Here is a 20,714-nt window from a genome sequence, read left to right on the forward strand (position 1 = left end):
GCTCTAAAAGATACACAACAGCATAATAACCTTTAAACAAAAAACATGTACAGTATTTGCTACAGCTGATACAAATCCTAAAATAAATTTGCACAGTTTCTATTACCTGATTCATGGAAGCAGACATGTTGTTTACAGCCTGTGTTTTCAAATGGGCTTATCTGCTTATTTTCCATAGGCAGTCATGTGACACGGGGGAGATCAAATTACAACTAGTGATTAGACACAGATGAGGGGGAATTAAACAGGCTAAAATCTCTGAATACATTCAGGGTGCATTTCTCTTAAGTTTTCCTTCTGTCCTGTGCAAAAGTTCAGGTCTACTATAATAACATTGCATTTGCAGTTTTAAAAGCAAACTCTGTCGTTTAAACTATAAAGCAATGCATAAATAATGACCCTTTGAACGTTCCTTCAGTAAAACCTTATCTACTGTATATACTCAAGTATAAGTCTAGAAATGTAGGTCTCACTCACTAAATAAAAGTGTACACAATCACAGGCAACACTGAGCACACTGAGTAATGTGTGTACTATTCGTGACATTTCCATTTGCAGCAATTTACCTAGTGGTAAGTGACATATTCTTGATAATGGAAATGCCAAGAAAACAGGTCTGAAAGTCCTGGCCGCAACAATTAACAAGGAAAGGGGCAGGGGGGAAATACTGTGCTGCAGAAAGGGGAGTGATTAACTGCTGCACTTGGGGGCCTGAAGGAATTATTGGCTGCACTTAAGGGACAGGAGGGGTTAATGGCTGCAATACTGTATGCAGTGCAGCCAATAACCCCTCCTGGTCCCCAAGTGCAGTGATTAACTTTTCTGGGTAGACTTATACTTGAGCCAATAAAAAAATTCCAGCTTGAGAGTGTCAACTATTGGAGTCGACTTATACACAAGGTTGACTTGTATTCGAGTATATACGGTATGTCTCAATGTTTCTTTGCTGGTAAGTGCTTCAGAAAATAGGACTGTATTCGACCAAGTGGGTCCAATAGCGCAATGAAGCTCTTTTGCAAAGATAACAACAGAAGTTTCTTAACTCTTCCTGTACTGAAACACAATATGAGACTCTTTTCTTTGCTACGTATGTTCTATTTCTTAACTGTACTCCAATTCATTATATTCTACGTTTATTTTCGTTCCAGGTTTGCTTTAAATTTACTTATCATTTAGAGATAAATTTAGTACTAGACTGTTATGGGAGATTTGCTAGTAATATGCCCCCATCATGGGAGTCTACATAAGAATTATGTTCCATTTAGGAATACAAGCAGGTAAAATAGAAAGATCAGAAATAAAGAGATAGATTGTGGTATCATTCACATCAAATTATATTGGAACCTAAAAGAGCTTATTAGCTGGCCAAAACCAGGAGAAAAGAATAGGCCCAAGGACTGAATCCTGTGGTACTCTATAAGAAAGAGTAGGGGGGTGGATGATATTTTAGAATGAGCAACATTAAAACTTCTTCCAGTGAGAAAGCTACAAAACAGCACAGCCCTGATTGCCTAGAGAGAAAAGGTTCTAGAGCAGTGTTTCTCAACATTTTATTGGTATGTACCCCTTTTAAAGCCCTGTACTCACCAAGTACCCCCTAGTATAGTAAACATTATCACAAGTACCCCCTGATAAATGTATATCTAATCGTAGTACATTATAATTGGTTCTACACAATTTCCAAACATTTACAATTGCTTTTAATTAGCTAAAACACTAATTTGGTGTTGTTTTAAATAAGATTTTTCATTTTCTAAAACTCTAAATTTGTTATTCTTGGTTAAGTAGATCAAGCCCGAGTACCCCCTGGAACCATTAGAAGTACCCCCTGGGGTATGCGTACCACACGTTGAGAACCTAGGTTCTAGAGTACAAAAGGGTAATCAAAAGTGTCAAAAGCTGTAGACAGGGCAAATAGAAGGCACATAGGAAAGCAGCATTTAGATTTAACAGTAACATTTTTTACTTTATTGATGGGGGATTCAGTAAAATGTTTATGGCAGAATGGTTAGGGTTTAATGAAAGCATTTTATATGCTAAAACAATATAGCATTAATGAGATTGTTGTGGCCTGAGCCTCTAGGTACATGGCATGTTGCAGCATCTGAGCCAACCGTGTTACCATCTTTGGAGTTAAAGTGCACCTAAAAGGAGAAAAAAGTTTGTCTACAACAGTGCTGTCCAGCTCCAGTCCTCGAGGGGTGAGGTCCTCACACGTTTTTGAAACAGTTCAAATGAACTGATGGGACTGAATCAGGAAAGGGTTGTTTCGTTAAAGAGAATCTGTATTGTTAAAATCACACAAAAGTAAACATACCAGTGCGTTAGGGGACATCTCCTATTACCCTCTGTCACAATTTTGCCGCTCCTTGCCACATTAAAAGTGGTTAAAAACTGTTTTAAAAAGTTTGTTTATAAACAAACAAAATGGCCACCAAAACCAGGAAGTAGGTTGATGTACAGTATGTCCACACATAGAAAATACATCCATACACAAGCAGGCTGTATACACCCTTCCTTTTGAATCTCAAGAGATCATTTGTGTGTTTCTTTCCCCCTGCAGCTATCACCCACTGAAGTGTCAGGCTGATTCTTCCAGCAAACAGCTCTGCCTGTGTTTGTAATTCCTCAGTATGTGAAAGCCCAGCCAGCTCAGAGGATGATTTATCCAGCTTGTAAAAGATAAGAGAGAAGAGAGAAGCTGCCCTAATCTAAATAATACACAGGCAGTGTGCATAGAGGGGCCAGGAAGGGGGAGTTCATAGCAGAACCACAACACTGAAGAACTTGGCAGCCTTCCAGACACAGGCTGACAAGTCTGACAGGGGAAAGATACATTGATTTATTACAGAGACTGTGATAGTAGAACGTGCTGCAGTAAGCCAGAACACATTAGAATAGCTTTTGGAACTTGTAGGATGATAAAAAACAGGATGCAATTTTTGTTACGGAGTCTCTTTAAGTAGAATACATTTCTTAGTCCATCCTAAACGCTGGCATGAATATGGCCCTCCAGGACCGGAGAATGAGATGGACAACCCTGCCCTACAAGGTACTCACCTTGGGAGGTGTAAGACTCCAAGAACATCCAGAGGCTTCCCACAGCCTCTTCAGCCAGGCCAATCCAGCACTGAGATCTCGAAAGATCGCTTGTCAGAGCTAGTGGACAGATCAAGCTTGTGCAGTAGCACGGGCCTGTTAGGGCTCCAGCTATAAAAGCCAAGCCCGGACGAGTCCACGAGTCCATGCTACAGTGCATGAGCAAGCCATCTGTAGTAGCACGGTGGACCCAATTGGGCTTGTCTTTTTTCAACAGAACCCAAACAAGTCCATGCTACTGCACAGGCACTGTGCGCCACAGTTTGGGGGTCTCATTGCTGGATCAGCTTTGCTGAGGAGGACAGGGAAAGTCTCTTTAGGATCCATTTTTTCAGTTTTTAAAACTCACAGGTCTACGTTAACAACCATTCTACACATTTCTGTAGTAATATTGTTTTATTTTATGTTCATGGCATAACAAAATAATCTGTTTAAACTCATTTTTGTCTGTGCAGATAGAAACAGAACATAGAGGTTGTTGCAGGCAAATTCCCAGCTATCTGAATGTCAAACACCAGAGGCTAGTGCGGATGGATGCCATCTGTCCCTCAGAGGATGGGGACAAGGGACACTCTTGCAGTATGTCTGAGGTTTGTTAGATCAATTTAAGTTATTCTTTACTGTCACATAGACAGACCTATCCACAGTGTTCACAGCACAACTAAAGTCATACCAAGAAAGCACCCCAGTATATAGCAAATTCATAACAGTAGTGATGTTTAATGTGAACCCAAAGTAAGAATAATATGGAGGCTGCCATATTTGTTTCCTTTTAAACAATACTAGTTGTTGGCAGTCCTGTTGGTCTATTTGACTGCAGTAGTGTCTGAAGTACACCAGAAACAAGCATGCATCTCGTCAGTTCTGTCAATATTGTCAGAAGAACTTCTACTTTATGCTTGTTCAGGGTCTATGGCTGAAAGCATTAGAGGCAGAGGAACAGCGGGACAGCCAGGCAACTGGTATTGCTTAAAAGGAAATAAATATGGCAGCCTCCATATAACTTTTTATAACTTTATGGTTCACCTTAACCTCCCTGGCGTTCTGGGTAATGCGTATATAAGTACGCATTGCCCACTTTGTTAAATAATATTTTTTCCGCATGCTGTAGCTAGCGGATTGCTAGCTACAGCAGTACGCCATGCTCTACGCGTCCGCATGCACTCACCCAATCCTCGCCGGCCATACTTACGCGTCCGCGATCCCGCGAGAAGCGTGACTTCGTAACATCGCGTCTCCCGTCGCCATGGTGATGATTGAACATGACGTCATCGACGTCATGAGGTCGTGGGGAGCTCCGATCCTTCCCATTGCGCAGCCTGGCTGTGATTCGCCAGGCTGCGCTAGGCGTTTTGGTGGGGGGGCAGCCCCTTTAGCAGCGCATCGCAGTGGATCGGCAGGTAGTGGCGGCGATCGGACAGAACATGTAGCTAGCAAAGTGCTAGCTACGTGTTCTGAAAAACAAGTAAGTAAAAAGACCCCCCAGGAGCTGAGCAATCCTCCTTGGCGTACATGGACGAGCTGAGCTCGTCCATACCGCCAAGGAGGTTAATGTCCAACAAACACTAAGATTGGCTGAATAACACGGTAAGAACTAGCCAAAACAACAATATTTATTATTAAAGCAATACTGAATTGAAAAACAACAGATGCTTACCTATGTAGAGGGAAGGCTCCATATCCCAGTATAAGTGATTTCTGCTAGAATACAGTGGCTTGCAAAAGTATTCGGCCCCCTTGAAGTTTTCAGCATTTTGTCATATTACTGCCACAAACATTAATCCATTTTATTGGAATTCCACGTGAAAGACCAATACAAAGTGGTGTACACGTGAGAAGTGGAATGAAAATCATACATGATTCCAAACATTTTTACAAATCAATAACTGCAAAGTGGGGTGTGCTTAATTATTCAGCCCCCTTTGGTCTGAGTGCAGTCAGTTGCCCATAGACATTGCCTGATGAGTGGTAATGACTAAATAGAGTGCACCTCTGTGTGAAATCTAATGTCAGTACAAATATAGCTACTCTGTGACGGCCTCAGAGGTTGTCTAAGAGAATATTGGGAGCAACAACACCATGAAGTCCAAAGAACACACCAGACAGGCCAGGGATAAAGTTATTGAGAAATTTAAAGCAGGCTTAGGCTACAAAAAGATTTCCAAAGCATTGAACATCCCACGGAGCACTGTTCATTCATAAATGGAAGGAGTATGGCACAACTGTAAACCTACCAAGACAAAGTCATCCACCTAAACTCACAGGCCAAACAAGGAAAGCGCTGATCAGAAATGCAGTCAAGAGGCCCATGGTGACTCTGGACGAGCTGCAGAGATCTACAGCTCAGGTGGAGGAATCTGTCCATAGGACAACTATTAGTCGTGCACTGCACAAAGTTGGCGTTTATGGAAGAGTGGCAAGAAGAAAGAAGTAGTGGAAGAGAAAAGCACAGGGGGTCCGGGAGCCCGATCTGGTGCAATACGTTAATCAGTATGGAGATAATAAGTAAGTGCAAAAGGTTTATACTCACAAGAGTAGGTTGCTGATTGAGGCAACCACTCGTTCTCGCTTGTGGGGAAGTACCGTCCCCACTCGGCCTTTTATCCTTGGTCGCAACTCCTGAAAAACGATCTATCTATCGGAGATTCTCCGATATGGATCTTACCCTCAGACTAGAGGTTCAAATAACTTTCGGAAAAAAGTAGGAGGCGCCCGGTAGAACGTAACAATGTAATCACTCAATATGGTAGATATAACATCCAAGGAAAAATGGTGTGATCCTACCTTCTAGGTGTACCCTTTCGGGAAGTATACCAACGGAATTTTTATGACTTTAGAAGTTCAGGTTTATTTTGCACAGGACAACGCGTTTCACGGTAAAAACCGCTTCCTCAGATCAGTAACAGTGCCTCCACTTAGAAACTGCAGAGTATCCAGGCGCCCGGATACTCTGCAGTTTCTAAGTGGAGGCACTGTTACTGACCTGAGGAAGCGGTTTTTACCGTGAAACGCGTTGTCCTGTGCAAAATAAACCTGAACTTCTAAAGTCATAAAAATTCCGTTGGTATACTTCCCGAAAGGGTACACCTAGAAGGTAAGATCACACCATTTTTCCTTGGATGTTATATCTACCATATAGAGTGATTACATTGTTACGTTCTACCGGGCGCCTCCTACTTTTTTCTGATGGCAAGAAGAAAGCCATTGTTAACAGAAAAGCATAAGAACTCCCATATACAGTTTGCCACAAGCCATGTGGGGGACACGGTAAACATGTGGAAGAAGGTGCTCTGGTCAGATGAGACCAAAATAGAACTTTTTGGCCAAAATGCACAACGCTTTGTGTGGCGTAAAACTAACACTGCATATCACTCTGAACACACCATCCCCACTGTCAAATATGGTGGTGGCAGCATCATGCTCTGGGGTGCTTCTCTTCAGCAGGGACAGGAAAGCTGGTCAGAGTTGATGGGAAGATGGATGGAGCCAAATACAGCGCAATCTTGGAAGAAAACCTCTTGGAGTCTGCAAAAGACTTAAGACTGGGGCGGAGGTTCACCTTCCAACAGCACAACGACCCTAAACATAAAGCCAGGGCAACAATGGAATGGTTTAAAACAAAACATATCTATGTGTTAGAATGGCCCAGTCAAACTCCAGATCTAAATCCAATTGAGAATCTGTGGCAAGATCTGAAAACTGCTGTTCACAAACGCTGTCCATCTAATCTGACTAAGCTGGAGCTGTTTTGCAAAGAAGAATGGGTAAGGATTTCAGTCTCTAGATGTGCAAAGCTGGTAGAAACATACCCTAAAAGACTGGCAGCTGTAATTGCAGCAAAAGGTGGTTCTACAAAGTATTGACTCGGGGGGCTGAATAATTACGCACACCCCACTTTGCAGTTATTGATTTGTAAAAATGTTTTGGATTCATGTATGATTTTCGTTCCACTTCTCACCTGTACACCACTTTGTATTGGTCTTTCATGTGGAATTCCAATAAAATGGATTCATGTTTGTGGCAGTAATATGACAAAATGCTGAAAACATCAAGGGGGCCGAATACTTTTGCAACCCACTGTATTCATTAGCAAGCTACTTACATGGAACTGCCATAAACGCTAGTTAAAATTCTTTGATGTCCAGGTCTCTGCTCACTGGGGCATGGACATAAACTTGACTAGCTACCTTTAAGGAATTTCTAATTATGTTCCGTGGGAGTATCTGGTTCCTCTACTTCATCTATGTATTGTAAGTCACATTAAATTTCAGCCCTGCCCGCTAGCAGTGCATGTCCTTCACAACCACTGCTGCAGGAATGGTGTCTTTCTTTATATTAACTTGCTAAACACTAGGATATATGAATTTATTTTATTAATCCTGCTCCTTTCTTCTGGACACATCAAGCATAAAAACAGCTGTTTATTACATATTTACAGATACAACGTGCAGAAAATCTAATAAATCCCGCTCTATCAGATGGCTGCACGCACGGGCTCTGTTGTTTCACAACTTTTATTGCACTCCTTATAATTGCTTGAAGGATACGTCTAGGCAGTCTAGGCATACAATAAAACAAAAATCCACTGGGGGCTTCCTCCAGCCCTTGGCAGCCGTCCTGTGCCCTCGCTGCAGCTCCGGTGGCTTCCGGTCTCCTCCGCTGCAGATGCCTACCTCGCCAGGTCAGGTTCCGGGTCGGCTTCTTCTGCGCTCCACCATGCGGGTCACGTGGTCGCACTGACGTCATCAGGACTGTACTGCACAGGTGCAGTAGTTCTGCGTCTGCTCAGTACCATCCTGCTGATGTCAGTGCGACCACGTGCACGTGACCCGCGCGGTGAAGCACAGAAGAAGCTGACCCGGAACCTGACCTGGTGAAGTAGGCATCTGCAGCGGGGGAGACCGGGAGCCACCGGAGCTGCGGCGAGGGCATGGGACAGCTGCCAAGGGCTGGAGGAAGCCCCAGGTAAGTGGATTTTTGTTTATTTGCCTAAATGTATCCTTTAATGCAGCCTCAGTCCCCTCCTGTTTTAAGGCCTTATACGCATTTTATCCCACTTAATTTAATCTCTAACCTTTCTATTTATCCATAGAGGCCTTTTTGAATTCCAAGAAGTTTTGTTTCCATATGGGATATATTTACTACAATATTCATTAAGAATAATTGTAAAAGTTTGCCATTTCCCTTCAGTGTCCTTCCTTTGCAGTATACTATCCCAGTCCACCAAACTTAGTGCCTGCCTGAGGTGGATGAACTATGCTTCTCTAAAAGCCATAGTTTTAGTTGTTCCACTGTTCCACGACCTATCAATCACTAGATCAAATATTATCATGTTGTGATCACTATTCCCCAAATGTTCTTGAATCTGCTTTATTTGATACATTATCTGGCTAATATTTGATACATTATCTGCTCTATATGAAATGACCAAATTCAGAAGCGCATTCCCTCTAGTTCATTCAGTTACAATTTGAGTCAGGTAACTGTCCTGTAGTGTTGCCAGCAATCTGCCACAGATTGAGTAGCTTCAATATACCAATCAATGTCTGGATAGTTCAAGTCATCCATAACTATGACCTCAATTTTACATGCAGCTTTTTCAGTCTGCTGTAGTAGTTACAGTTCTGCAGTTTCATGAATATGTGATGACCTGTAGCATACCCCAATAAGCAATTGGCAAACGTTATTTCCACCATGAATATTTACCCAAACGGACTCCACATCTTCACAATCTTTATCCAGTTCATCGTTCATGGAAGCTGTAAAAGAGTTTTTAACAAAGAGACAAACCTTTCCTAAACAAATTGTATGCCACTAAATTTGCTATCCAATCATAGCTTTCAACCTTCCGATATTCACACAATGTCATAGCCTTTGTCGATCAGAATGAACTCTAGTTCATCGATTTTATTTGCAAGGCTCCTAGCATTGGTTGCCATGCACTTTATATTTTTACCAACACTTTTTGGTTACATTTAATGGGCTACATGAAGGTTTAACTTCCCTTTTACTCTTTACACTGTCCCCACCCCCACTTCATCCATTATAATACTAGGCTCTCACCGTCTATTTATCATAGCTTGTCCACATATCAAAACTTTACCCTCCCTACTCCCCCCAGTTTATAGTTAAAAATCTCCAACTGTTTTATCATCTTCTTCCCCAATCCAGCTGCATCTTCCCCATTTAAGTGCAGCCCATGCCTACTGTAGAACCTGTAGCCGACTGCTAAGTCTGCCAAGCTCTCCACGAACCCAAACACCCTCCTCCATGCACCAATTTCTCAGCAACTTATTTTACTTCCTAAGCTCCTTCTGTCTCTGGTAGTATTTCAGAAAACACTACCTTGGAGGTCCTTGTTTTAACCACTTCCCGACCGCCCACTACCAATTGGCGGCGGCAAAGTGGCACCCCCAGGACCGTGTAACGCCGATCGGCGGTGGTATCTGGGGAACTGATTAGCGCATCCCCCGGCATTAGGCTCCACCCACCCGTGACGTCAACCCGCCGGCCAATTAGCAGCGCCGGCAGGTTGTTAACCCCCGATCTGCCGCGTACAAAGTGTATTATACAGGCTGCCTCCTCCCCTGGTGGTCCCAGTGATCGAGGGACCACCAGGGGAGGAGGCAGCCCTAGTTGTAAGCACACACACACACACACACACACACTGATCCTGCCCCCTGATCACCCACAGCACCCCTCAGACCCCTCCCTGATCACCCCCTTCAGACCACTGTTTGCACCCAATCACCCCCTAATCACCCATCAATCACCCCCTGTCACTATCTGTCAACGCTATATTTTAGATTAGGTCCTAAACTGCCCCCTGGGGGCTCCTGATCACCCCCCACACCCTCCGATCCTCCCCAATTCCCCCCCCCCCCCCGGTGTACTGTATACATCTATTCCCCCCTGTAATCACCCACTGATCACCTGTCAATCACCTGTCAATCACCCATCAATCACCCCTTGTCACCACCTGTCACTGCCACCCATCAGATCAGACCCTAACTTGTCCCTTGCAGGCACGTGATCACCCGCCCACACCCTCAGATCGCCCACAGACCCGCCCTCAGATCACATCCCAAGTGCATTGTTTACATCTGTTCTCCCCTCTAATCACCCACTGATCACCCATCAATCACCCATCAATCACCCCCTGTCGCCACCTGTCACTGCTACCCATCAGATCAGACCCTAATGTGCCCCTTGAGGGCACCCAATTACCCGCCCACACCCTCAGATCGCCCTCAGACCCCCCCCTGATCACCTTGCCAGTGCATTGCTTGCGTCTATTCTCCCCTATAATAACACTCTGATCACCTATTAATCACCCCGTCACCCCCTGTCACTGCTACCCATCAGATCAGACCCTAATTTGCCCCTTGCGGGCACCTAAACACCCGCCCACACCCTCAGATCGCCCTCAGACCCCCCGATCACCTCCCCAGTGCATTATTTACATCTGTTCTCCCCTCTAATCACCCACTGATCACCCATCAATCACCCCCTGTCACCACCTGTCACTGCTACCCATCATACCCATGAGATCAGACCCTCATCTGCCCCTTGAGTGCACCCAATCACCTGCCCACACCCTCAGATCGCCCTCAGACCCCCCTAATCACCTCCTCAGTGCATTGATTGCATCTATTCCCCCCTCTAATCACACCCTGGGACACCCATCAATCACCTCCTGTCACCCCCTAGCACACCTACCCATCAGATCAGGCCCTAATTTGCCCCGTGTGGGCTCCTGATCACTCGGCCAAACCCGCAGATTCCTCCTTAGACCCCCTTCCGATCGCCTCCCCAGTGCATTGACTGCATCTATTCTCCCCTCTAATCAACCCCTGAGACACCCATCAATCACCCCCTGTCACCACCTTTTGCTAGGTAGGTGCTCTTTTTCCTGGGTAGTCTCAGAGGAATACCCCCTAAATTTAGCAGTCCACCATGGCAAAAAAGGGGTATTCCGCTAAAGAGGCCACCGAGATTCTGGCCCAGTGGGGTCAGTGTGATTGGGAAGCCTCATGCGACGAATCATCTGGGTCAGAATATGAACAGCAGTGGCTCTCTGACCGATAGCAATGACGAGGTTGAGGTCCCGGGTAGAGCGTGGTGCTAGCGCTGATCCGAGTTTTCTTGGTGAGGCATGCACCAGCAACGTAGCATCTCCTGGACCTAGCACCAGTACTACCGTAGACCCTGGTGAAGTGGCGAGCACCAGCATGGTAGTAGAAACTGGTTCGGTAGCACGTGCATTAAGACCCGAGTCGCAGCCACCAGCAAAACGGGCCCGTACTACCCATAGTCTCCCAGAGGTGCTGGCAAATCCCAATTGGCAATCCCCCGGATCCGCTGCACCCGTACTGCCCCCTTTCACCACCAGTCTGGAGTCCAGGTGGAGACAGATCATCTAGGATTGGCCCTAGGCTTTTTTCATCTGTTCTGCACCGTGGATCTCTACTACTTAATTGTGGCTGAGACCAACCGTTATGCCACACAATACGCAACCGCCAATCCGAGAAGCTACCATGCCCAGCCTTTTTGGTGGAAACCACTTCAAGTTTCCAAACGTAACATTTTTTTGGGCCTTCTCCTTAACATGGGTCTAGTCAAAAAGAATGTAATGCGGTCTTATTGGTCTACGCACCCAATACATCACATGCCCAAGTTCTCTGCTGCCATGTCCAGGTCACGATTTGAGAACATCCTGCACTTCCTGCACTTCAGTGCCAATACAACCTGTCATCTAAGAGGCCACCCTGCTTATGACCGGTTCCACAAAATTTGGCCCCTCATAGACCACCTGTCATCAAAATTTGCAGATGCTTATACCCCAGTCATTTTGAGGCATTTGGTTTCAAGACTACTCCTCATGTTTTTGGGCCCCTAAAATGCCAGGGCAGTATAGGAACCCCACAAGTGACCCCATTTTAGAAAGAAGACACCCTAAGGTATTCCGTTAGGTGTATGATGAGTTCATAGAGGATTTTATTTTTTGTCACAAGTCAGTGGAAAATGACACTTTGTGAAAAAAACAATAAAAATCAATTTCCGCTAACTTTTGACAAAAAATAAAATCTTCTATGAACTCACCATACTCCTAACGGAATACCTTGGGGTGTCGTCTTTCTGAAATGGGGTCACTTGTTGGGTTCCTATACTGCCCTGGCATTTTAGGGGCCCTAAACCCCTAAATAATCACTCGCGTTCCCAGCCTGTCGGGTCGTGACGGCGAAACCGGAAGTGGTCGCCGGCGGGGACGAGAGGATTGCACAGACACAGCGCGAGGGCACCGATCGGCTGCAGGGGGCTGAGGGAAGCCCCAGGTGAGTAAAACTCTTTTTTTTGCGAGACTTAAGGTTCACTTTAACCTCCTTGCCGGTTATCCCGAACTCAGTTCGGGGTAACCTGCGCAGGAGGATTGCTCAGGCCCCGCTGGGCCGATTTGCATAATTTTTTTTGTTACAAGCAGCTAGCACTTTGCTAGGTGCTTGTAACTTCCGATCGCCGCCGCTCGCCGCCGATCCGCCGCAATCCGCCGCGCTGAGCCGCTCCCCCCCCGCCCCAGACCCCTGCGCTGCCTGGCCAATCAGTGCCAGGCAGCGTTGAGGGGCGGATCGGGATTCCCTATGACTTCCCGACGTCCATGACGTCGGTGACGTCATCCCGCCCCGTCGCCATGGCGACCGGGGAAGCCCTGCAGGAAATCCCGTTCTCAACGGGATTTCCTGCATACTCTGATCGCCGAAGGCGATCGGAGTGGGTGGGGGGATGCCGCCGCTCAGCGGCTATCATGTAGCGAGCCCTCGGCTCGCTACATGATTTAAAAAAAAAAAAACTAAAAAAAACCTCCTGCGCTGCCTCCTTGCCGGAGGAATTGAACCAGCAAGGAGGTTAAGGGGTTTTAAGACTGCAGTCCTTAAGTGGTTACGTTTATCTCCATATACCTTCCATCTTTCTCTAATTTTGTCATTGGTCCAATGTGTACCATGACAGCTGGGTCTTCCCCAGCCCCACCCAATCATCTTTCAGTTCGTTCCGCTACATGCCGAACCTGAGCAACCACTGTACAGTATTCACGGTTTCTTTGACAGATTACCCTATCTGTGTAAGTCTGAGTCTGAGTAACTATTGAGCCTTTGCTGCACACCTATTCCCATTCTTGTTGCAACGGACTGTCTCTTGGTTACTAAGGGACACATCCTGCTGCAACATTGCTACTCCAGAATCCTCATCCCCAATATTACACAAACAAGTATATTTATTAGGTAGAGACAATTCAGGACAAGCCTCTCTTATATTTCCCCCCCCCCCTACCCCTTCTAACTGTGACCTAACTAGCAGCAACCTCTGCTTCTTGCTTCTTGGAATGGAGGAGTGGGTAAGTCAGTGAATACTGAGGGGAAGGGGCACTCTGATTACTGGTCACACTAGTTGGAAGAGTGAGTGAGGGTGCTGGCTGAACACAGGTTACCAAAGATGGGGGAGATAGATACTGGCCACACAGGTTACCCAGGGGGAAAGGGGATGAGAAACTGGCCACACTGATTACCCGTGTGGGCGATTATTGCTGCACTTAGGAAACAGTAGGGTTAATGGCCACACCTGAGGATCACAAGGGTTTAATGGCTGCAATTGGGCACCAGGAGGGGATACCAGCTGTACATTGGTACCTGGAAGGGTTATTAGTTGCACAAGAAAACCTGGGGGGTTAATGGCTGCAATGGTTCCTGCAATGCAGCCATTAATCCCTCCTGGTCCTCAAGTGCAGTTATTAACTGCTTCTGGTCCTCAAGGTCAACCATTAACCGCTCCTAGTACACAAGTACTCCTCCTAGCCCCTAAGAGCAGGCATCAACGTTGGTGAGTCAACTCATATTTGAGTCACCCAAAAAATCCAGCTTAAGAGGGTCAAATATTGAGGGTGACTTATACATGTGCCTACTTATAGTCAAGGATATACAGTATGTGTGTGTGGAAACTTGCATGCATTGTTATATAGGTATTTATGCTTTAAATTGGGTGCTGCAAAGAAGCAGGTCCTATTTCTAGCAATATTATAATGTTTTAAACACTTTTTTTAATAAGCATTGTTGTTCTCGTTCCCACCTTTTAGCAAACTTGTCTTTATTATTTAATGCCACTGAATTGTGGTCAAATTAGATGCAACTTTATTTAATTGTGGTCAAATTAGATGCAACTATGCATGTAAGGATAAACAGGTTGAGCTGTGGCAGTTAAGTTCTACCTCGTTTTAAGCTCTACATTGTAAAATAAAACTATCTTCAACATGAAGTGTATAGGAAGTGATTTACTAAAGTTTTTCCAAGAACCTGCAGAGAACACTGGATAATTAAAGTTATCTATTAACCTGGTCTTAGTTTAATAGAAGGTGTCTGTTATCAGATGCAAAAATCTGCACCGTGTGTGTGTGTGTGCGTGCGTGTTTGCATGCGTGCGTGTGTGTGTGTGTGTGTGTGTGTGTAACCTAAGGGCATTGCAAGAACTGGAGAAAGATAGTGAATTAACATTCAGCATAAAAGTTTAGTAATAAATACAGGACAGTTTACATATATAAAAAAAATAAAATAAAGTATTTTGTATTCAAGAATGTAAGTAATATTCTGAGATTAATATAAAATCACAAAAATACAATGTAAGGTTTTTATTTAGGAGTTCAGATCTATAAACTCTTCTCTTCATGTGATTATTTTAGTCTTGGCCCGAGATGAGCTGTCCAGCTAGCAGTGACCTTGGGGAAACTATGTCCTGCCTTTCTTTCCAAGATGATTATCTTGTTGGCCTTTCTAAAAGGTAAGTGACTTTAGCCGCATCTACACACGTAGATGCGGCCGCAATGTTCCTTATCAATCGAGCAGCTGATGCGGCTCGATTGATAAGATCCGACAGGACGGATCTCCCCACTGCCGATTCCCTGCTCGCTCCCCGCGAGGGGACAATGGCAGGGAATCGAGCGGAAGATAAGCGGCGCCGGCGGGGACGAGCGGGCAATCGAATGCGGGGGATGCGGCGGGCATGCGCGGGGACGCGGAAGAGGCGATCCGGCGGCTAATTGAGCCGCCGGATCGCAGCCTCATCTACCCATGTAGATGAGGCTAGTCAATGCTAAACTAGGACAAATCCACAGCATTATTTAGTAGGTTGGTGTCAAATTGCCCTCCCTCCTTCTTTCGCATGATTTGGAAAGCCCTAATATAAATAATACCTTAAATAAAGCCACACAGCAAATTGTAGCTCTTAAAAAAAGTAGTAATGTAACCCTATGCTATATTCATTCCACTTGAGGGCTTGAATATCTGGGGACTCCATTATCAAAGCTTATTCAGATTCCACTATAAAGCCCTCAACCCACCCATGGGCTTATCACCAAATTTACATAGGTAATTGACTCCACCTTTACCTGGCCACTATAGGAAAGGATAAGTCCCTCATTCCTGACAACAAACAGCAGTGATTTGCAAGGGAGAGGTAGATTTCTACCCTCTTAATAGTGGCCCCCAATGTAAAAAAAAAAGTGGTCTGGTATTTTTTAGGTGGTGAAGCTCCACACTTGTCAACTCACTAACTTACATGGGCAAACCAGCTTGTATGAAGAAAATGAATTAAAAAGGCTTGGGTGGTGGTTTTGGGTGTTTTTTTGTAATTTATTTTTTAAAAAATTGTACGTTCTGGCATAGACATCTAGTATGTGCACAACATATGCTCATCTGCAAAAATGCATATGAATGTGCATCAGCATTATGCATACCAGTCTCTCCGAGTGGGTGAGTGGTGGAAAGTCATCTAGATGCTATTCCCTCCAAGCACAGAAAAGGGCCACTGTCGTGAATAATTTTACGTGGCTTGTTTACAGGTGGCTTCTCAATAATACCAACTAGACATTTTTTGGGTTCTAGAGTAATAGGGCATCGCATTTCATTATGCAGGAAGTCAATTATCCTCTTCCAGTATGCTATTACAGCCAGACATTCACAGATCCTATGATAAAAGGAGGATATAAAACATGTTGTATGGGCTGTGGGGATCCGAGAAAGTAGTCTAGAGGTCAGATGAGCTTGATGCAAGATATAGATTGGTGTCAGCCTTTCCCTAACACATGGAGACTGGGGGCTTGGGGGCCGCATTGCAATGGATCTGCAGTGGCAATATTAGGAAGCCATCTGAAGTGCATCTTACAAGATAAAGGCTGCATTAGGGTTGTGCATAGGCTACTAGGGCTACTAGTGCATTTGATTGGCCCAGTTCCAAAATGCGTAAAGTTTGCATAAAATCTGCATCAAATTGACCACCTCGAGATATAGTGTTATATTGTCAAGTACCCTTTGTATAACGTGTAGGAGGAACCTGTTGAACAATATTTTGTTATTGATGAAACATAGGGTTCTGCTTTATTGCCATTTTAGATGCTTTAAAGAGATCCTGTAAGGAAAAATGTGCCCATGGGGAGTACTTACCTTGAAAGGGGGGGGGCCTCTGGATCCTAATGAGGCTTCCCCCTTCCTCTTCAGCCTCTTGGATCCAGCCCGCAAACAGCGTGTGCCAATATTTACCCATCTGCACCCCTGCACCCCTGCGCAGACACAGTACAAGCTTCCTCTTGGGCTCTGGCAGAAATAGCCAATCCCGATCAGGTCTGCTGTACTGCACAGGTGCGAGTCTCTGCAGCTGTGCGTATTGTCTTGGGCTGATAGCCCTGGATCCCCGAGGATGAAGAGGACAGGGGAAGCCTCATTAGGATCCAAAGGTTCCCCCCTCCCGAGGTAAATATCCCACTGGGGAACTTTTTTCCTTACAGTGTCTCTTTAAGTGTATACCAGAGTGTTGATTAATTAGTTCTATTATTTACCTTCACAACACAGCAGCTGTTCCCATGATCTTCCTGATATTCTCCAGGATGAGAGAGTGGAGACTGTCTCTCCATATGATTACAAGAAAGGTGAGAAATGCACAATTATACATATATTAAATCATACCAACACCTTTACACACAGAACTGTCTTGAACAGCTATAATAAACCCATCAAGTCGTCAAGCTGTTCTTTAGAGAATTAGCGGTTTCTGGAGTTAGTAACACCAGCTACTGCAGTGAGTGAGTTTCTGATACTTCATTGGAGTAATCAATCCCAAGGTTTTGAAAAACAACAGCTCTTTTGGTATATTTTGTAACATTTAATTCCACTGCCCTTCTAAGTGAAAGGCTGATTGCATCTAGATGCATTTATAAAAGCTCAGTCAACATGTAATATTTTCCCATTAACTGGAGAAGACAGTGAACATGTCCTCTCATTTGGGTGTGTGCACCTTATTCTCTCTTCGCTGATGGGTAGACATGACCAAAGCTAAACAGCCATTCTGTCTGCCTTGTATTCATCTTCCATACTGACCTTCAGCTCTCATATGGCCTGCTACATTACCATCAGTTCCTACTTTATTGTTTCTGCCCCCAACTCCCCCTCCTTACGTGTACACTGTATTACAGCCTTGTACACATATCTGATTTTGATTGGCCAATGACTGGCCAATCTTACCACCTCCATTTAGTACGAGGGCCAACAGATTTTGACTATTATGAGCAGATTGTGCAGGTAAGCTGTCATGCCACATGGAAGTGGTAAAATTGGCCATTGAATGGATGTATATACCAGGCTTTACTTCCCCCCGCTGTGCAGAGGCAAGAAAGAGGCGTGGAATGGCCATGTCTGCAGATTTGTAAACGGATCTACAGTATGTGACATAAGATAATGTAGACTTCTGTGTATTCAATCTTTTGTCTAATTTGAAACCATTTTATTTATTTTGGATAAAGAAGATGCTCATCAACTATCACTTATATCTTTTAAAAAATTTACAAAAAAAAAATCACAATTCCTTGTGTTCCAGGTCTCCATGTGTTTTCAAATATGGACGTAAGTGACAGAAGTTATGAACTCAGTTGCCCTACAAGGTAAGTAGCAAGTACAACTCCTTGGTATTGGTTTTCAGGGATTTCACTGGATATTCAGGGTCAGAAATAGTTAAAACATGGGGCATGAGGTTCCTTATGAAAACATGGGGCATGAGGTTCCATATGAAAACATGGGGCATGAGGTTCCTTATGAAAACATGGGGCATGAGGTTCCTTACGAAAATATGGTGCATGAGGTTCCTTATGAAAACATGAGGCATGAGGTTCCTTATGAAAACATGGGGCATGAGGTTCCTTATGAAAATATGGGGCATGAGGTTCCTTATGAAAACATGAGGCATGAGGTTCCTTATGAAAACATGAGGCATGAGGTTCCTTATGAAAATATGGGGCATGAGGTTCCTTATGAAAACATGGGGCATGAGGTTCCTTATGAAAATATGGGGCATGAGGTTCCTTATGAAAACATGAGGCATGAGGTTCCTTATGAAAACATGGGGCATGAGGTTCCTTATGAAAATATGGGGCATGAGGTTCCTTATGAAAACATGAGGCATGAGGTTCCTTATGAAAACATGAGGCATGAGGTTCCTTATGAAAATATGGGGCATGAGGTTCCTTATGAAAACATGAGGCATGAGGTTCCTTATGAAAACATGGGGCATGAGGTTCCTTATGAAAACATGAAGCATGAGGTTCCTTATGAAAATATGGGGCATGAGGTTCCTTATGAAAATATGGGGCATGAGGTTCCTTATGAAAACATGAGGCATGAGGTTCCTTATGAAAACATGGGGCATGAGGTTCCTTATGAAAACACGAAGCATGAGGTTCCTTATGAAAATATGGGGCATGAGGTTCCTTATGAAAATATGGGGCATGAGGTTCCTTATGAAAACATGAGGCATGAGGTTCCTTATGAAAATATGGGGCATGAGGTTCCTAATGAAAACATGAGGCATGAGGTTCCTAATGAAAACATGAAGCATGAGGTTCCTTATGAAAATATGGGGCATGAGGTTCCTTATGAAAACATGAGGCATGAGGTTCCTTATAAAAATATGGGGCATGAGGTTCCTTATGAAAACATGGGGCATGAGGTTCCTTATGAAAACATGGGGCATGAGGTTCCTTATGAAAACATGGGGCATGAGGTTCCTTATGTTTAAACTTTCAGCCAGAAGGTCTATTGCGTTGAGTTTACAACTTAATTACAAAACCCTCAAACATGGTATTGTCACTAAATTTGCTATGGAATCCAAGGTAACTAAAAAAAAAAAAATATTAATCCTCTCCAATCCATTTTCTCTGTTACCCGCATACCCCCAGCACTCACTTTTTTCCAGTGTGCTGAGGGGGGCATAGGTGATTGAGAAAATGTTGCTGTGGGGGATGTGGTCGGGTCCCTACCTCCTTGCACCAGAGCAAGAAGGCAACCCAGTATCAATTCTGCCCCCATTATACACGTGCCACCATAATAACGATACAAAGTGGTGCATCATGATACCAAAGGGGATCAAATCCACATAGACTGACACCGACTAGATCTGGCAACGGCACCCTCGTTGGCGAGCCCAAATGCCCCCACCTAATATCTATATTGCATGGTGGAGTGGGAGGGTGGCAGCAATCAAAGTGTTGGACTAACAGTGCCCATACATGGTACCATGTATGGGCATAATTAGTGTCTATTTACTTTCAAGCTTTTATGGAAATGGGTAAGGGCTACCGTGTATACCATGTACCTCCTGTTGTACCAGCCTGGACCCTGTCAGGTCCAGTGACTTTGTAGGACGAGATCCCCGCACTTTGATTGGCCCAATAGGCTGTCTGTCACTTGACAAGCAGCCTATTGGGCCAAAGTGCGGGGATCTCGTCCTATATAGTGAATCAACCCCCAAGTCAGCTAGCTAATTGTACAAGCTGTTAGTCGGTATCTCTCCTGTCTGGCTCTCAGGGAAATTGCTGAAGTTCAAAAGAAGCTGAAAATGTGTCTGACACTTCCGCTGCCCGGCGGATCAACTCTATACACATCACCATGGCAACAGGGACGTGAGCCCTCTGCTGCGCATGCGCACTGTCCCAGTTTGAAACATATTGTATGGCTGTCATGGAAATACATTTTAAAATATGTGGCGTTTATGGCTCTCTCAGCCAAAAAGGTTCTTGACCCCTGGGCTAAAGTGAGGGTATAAAACTAGCTTCCCGTATTTGGAACATTCTCCCTGCACTGCACAGTGCAGACCAAGCACCAAAACTAATGATATTGACATGTCTGTGCCAAAGTTATTATTATTTTTCAGTATTTATATAGTGTCAACATCTTCCGCAGCGCTGTACAGAATATATAGTCTTGTCACTAACTGTCCCTCAGAGGGGCTCACAATCTAATCCCTACCATAGTCATATGCCCATCATAGTCTAGGGCAGGGCTCTCTAACTCCAGTCCTTAAGGGTCATATCCATGCCAGTGTTTAGGATGGACTGAGGAATGGAGGAATATTTTCTACTTGATGAGCCACACTTTTCCTGATTCAGTTCCATCAATTAATTCAAGCTGTGCCACAAGTGTGTGAGGACCTCAGCCCTTAAAGCGGATCCGACATGAAAAACTAACTATAACAAGTAACTTGTCTATATATCTTATCTAAAGTTTAGATAGTTTACACAGCAAATCTAG

At 44.5% G+C, this 20,714-nt stretch overlaps 1 protein-coding gene across 1 annotated transcript in view; it reads left to right on the forward strand.

Annotated features, from left to right (window-relative positions):
* Window positions 1-20,714, forward strand: part of CARD14 (caspase recruitment domain family member 14) — a 123,462-nt gene that overhangs the window by 54,197 nt on the left and 48,551 nt on the right. Inside the window, exons 10-13 of the mRNA XM_068262430.1 lie at window positions 3,555-3,689; window positions 14,825-14,922; window positions 16,989-17,065; window positions 18,010-18,073. Coding sequence (XP_068118531.1) covers window positions 3,555-3,689; window positions 14,825-14,922; window positions 16,989-17,065; window positions 18,010-18,073 — 374 coding nt within the window. The remainder of the gene's footprint in view (window positions 1-3,554; window positions 3,690-14,824; window positions 14,923-16,988; window positions 17,066-18,009; window positions 18,074-20,714) is intronic.

Source organism: Hyperolius riggenbachi, chromosome 12, assembly GCF_040937935.1.
Source record: "Hyperolius riggenbachi isolate aHypRig1 chromosome 12, aHypRig1.pri, whole genome shotgun sequence".
Classification (NCBI taxonomy): domain Eukaryota; kingdom Metazoa; phylum Chordata; class Amphibia; order Anura; family Hyperoliidae; genus Hyperolius; species Hyperolius riggenbachi.